The sequence below is a fragment of the Haliotis cracherodii genome, unplaced genomic scaffold (genome assembly GCF_022045235.1).
Source record: "Haliotis cracherodii isolate W230 unplaced genomic scaffold, xgHalCrac1.p SCAF_4, whole genome shotgun sequence".
NCBI lineage: Eukaryota > Metazoa > Mollusca > Gastropoda > Lepetellida > Haliotidae > Haliotis > Haliotis cracherodii.
The window spans coordinates 23,152,708-23,156,091 of record NW_027266297.1 but is presented as its reverse complement, the minus strand read 5'-3'; the positions used below and the strand labels follow the sequence as shown (position 1 = coordinate 23,156,091).

The 3,384-nt window shown below is 38.4% G+C and overlaps 1 protein-coding gene across 1 annotated transcript; it reads left to right on the top strand.

Moving 5' to 3' along the window:
- Positions 1-231: 231 nt before the first annotated feature.
- Positions 232-3,159, top strand: LOC139480014 (ankyrin homolog). Its single transcript, XM_071262987.1, has 2 exons — positions 232-441; positions 1,922-3,159. Exon 2 carries the CDS (start codon positions 1,948-1,950, stop codon positions 3,157-3,159), a length of 1,212 nt encoding a protein of 403 aa, XP_071119088.1. The 5' UTR covers positions 232-441; positions 1,922-1,947.
- The last annotated feature ends 225 nt before the right edge of the window (positions 3,160-3,384 follow it).

Here is a 3,384-nt window from a genome sequence, read left to right as displayed (position 1 = left end):
TGTGTATTTATAACCGTATTGAGCTATTTATGAATATATATTTTTTTAATATTAACGGTTGGCGAGGCATCCATAAGAAATACCAACCATTAATTTCGTTTTTAATTTGATTCAAAGAAAGGCATAGTAAAAGGAAATTGTAATTATTCGGGTTCGAACTCTTCTTTCATATATAAAATAGGATAAAGGCGATAAGTCGTGTAAATAATGGATTACCTCCCTTGAAATATGGACGCTCCGTGTGGTCGTAAGATGTGACGAAGAAACCATATTGTGAAGAACAGTGAAAGAAACATGTTATGCATTTGACTGACGGCTTTCTCAGATTCACTAATTTATTATCATGAAACTATCCAATGTATTTCCTTGTACTTGGATGTAGTTTAGACAATGGAAGTTACAAGCAGGGATCTACTCCCGGCTTTCAGAAAACTGAGACAGGTTTGTTGAAACACACTATAGCCTACTTCGACTGCGAATCATAACTTTTGTAAACATGTATTTATTGCAGGATAGCATGCGGAAATATGGCAAAATTAGAAATTTATTAATTCTGATTACACTTATACCATGCACATAACATTGAGGTGTTATCAACTGGTTATTGTGTTTTGTTTTGAACTTTTGAAACTGTCATTAGGCCAAGGCTAGCTGGCCATTGTCAAACATTAGGCTATTCCGTGATAGTTTTGATCGGTGAACATGGTGAGAGGTGTTTCAGTTTGTGGCATGACTTTTTTGGGAATTAATCTCTCAGTAGGGAAAGCGAAATAATCACCAACCATACATGTTTGGTAGTAAATGTGTGCCTATATTTAGTACAAAATGTATCTGCAACTGCATGCATTTGTATTGTTTGGTACTATCACAGGACCATGGAAATAACATTCTATACTAACAAACTCACAGAGGAGGCCCCTTCTGCACCTTTGTTATTATATGGCCTCGTCTGTGAGTTTGAAAGTCTAGAATATAAGGTACATGGCCCTGTGTTAATATAATATTCGATCCAAATCATAAACGTGATAAAAGAAAAACAAATGCTAAGTTGACTGGCTGCACTTAAAACCACCAGGAACAATAGCAACCGAGTTAATAGATTCTGATAAAGCTGAAAGGGAATATGAGACAAGTATGTATAGCCCCAGCCCTTCTTATACCTTACCAAAATGGTGGATTGTATCCTATCCATATGATCCATCAAAATAGACAAGTTAATATAGTTGCCAGCTTGTTACCAGAGTCATCAGAAGTAGAGCATGTGAAATCAGTACCCCAAATGTTTACATCGAAGGTCAATATCACTGCTTATGACAGGAGTTTTACCTAGATCTATATTAACTTATCATACATGCATGATCTCTTGAGTAGGTTCTGATCATATTGGTAATTGAAACCAAATTTTCACCTCGTCCACAGGACCATGTAACTAATATTCTATCTGTACTAACAAACTCATAGATGAGGTCAAAGGCCCAGTTTCAATTTCCAAAAGTCATATTATTTGAGAATTTAAACTTCAGCAGCATATGTCACATGTGACGTACTATATGCTTGAGCAGAGTAATAAATGTAGTTATAAAAACATCAAGGTAGTTCAACGTACTGTTTTCTTAGTTAAGTTATTTTGTACACAGCCTGTAACAAATGCAGTCATTGTCTGACTGATGTCTTAAGCTTGGAAAGGGAGACAACTCATGTTGAGCTTATCGTTCCTTGACAGCCTTTTGTTTGCACTGACATATTTACTTTCAAACATATCAAGCTTATGATATTGTGGAGCATAAATTTTTTACCCCTCAGCTGCATTTTGTGAGTATGCGAAGAATTGCTTACAAACTAACCACAAGTTTTTATTTTATCATGTTTCTTGTAAGAATGATTCTTTAACACTGTTAAAGCATGATGCTTCTAATTTCAGATTTCCCTTTGAGTTATTGATAGACAATGGCTGAACACCAAGAACAGCCAGAGACACCACCAGAACCAAAGACGATAGCAACTGTGAAGTCTTTCGAGCAGCTGTACAGTCTGATCTCTAATGGTGATGCCAAAACTGTCATTGAGTACCTAGATCACAACCATATCACACCAGAAACATACACATCACTTGTGCAAGATCGTTATTACTCACAGCTAAGATATTCGCCGGTGGCCACGGCAGCCAGAACTGGACAACTGGACATCATGAAGGCCCTTATTGCTCATGGGTTCAACCCAGAGGAAACAAGTAGAAACCTTACTGGGAAGAATGAGTACCCAATTCATCTTGCATGTGCTGCAAACCAGATAGCTGTAGTGAAATCTTTGATTGAAGATTATGGTGTTTGTGTTGATACCAGGGACTCTGGTGACTCGACTCCCATGTTCTGGGCAATATTGACGGAAAATATGGATATGTTGAAACTATTGGTAGATGCAGGTGCTGATGTAAACAGCACATTTCATGACACCATGACACCCCTACTCTTTGCAGCGTTCATGATAAATTCATTAATGTGTGAATACCTCATGGAAAATGGTGCAAATGTTAATGACACTGGTGACTGTGGAAACACTCCTCTTTGTCTGTCTGTCAGGTGTGTGAGCACCTCTCGTGTTCTGATTGACGCTGGGGCAGATATTGATCATATCAACAGTCAAGGTGACACCCCACTTATTCTAGCCAGCAAGAGGAACTATAGGAACACTGTTGAACTGTTAGGCTCTCGAGGAGCATGTGCTGACATTCAGGACAAGGAAGGACGCACAGCTTTGCATCATGCTGTGGACAGAGATCATAACAAGATTGCAGAGTATCTCATTGGACACCTTAATGTTCAGTTGGATGTGCTGGACAATTTAGGAAGGACTGCTTTCTATATGGCATTTTTTCAAAGAAATGCTGAACTGGTTGAACTCTTAATCCAGGCAGGAGCTGACCCTGGCAAAGAAGATATAGTGTATGAGGACGATCCAGGGGACAAGGAGCATCCAGTCTGGTATGCAGTGGTGAAAGACTGTAGGCGTATTGGAAGAAATTCAAGGACACTTCAGCACCTGTGTAGATTCAAAGTTAGGAGTATGTTTGGTAGGGATATCAACACAGCTATTAAGACTCTGCCTCTGCCACAGACTGTTAAGGATGACCTTGCATTGCTTTATTACATAGGTCATTGATTCATTAAATGTACTTCATGGAGTTGTTTCTCATCATTTACCTTCCCTGAATCTACAGTTCACTTGTGCTGTTAGTTTGGTCAGGCAGGTGTAGCTATTGCAGAATGGTTGTTATCAGAAATGTCTAGAAGATCCTTTTCAAAAAGATTAATTATATAGAACCAGGAGAATGCCCTGCAAAAACTTGATAAAATGTCTTAGGATGTACTTAATTGTTTCCTGCCA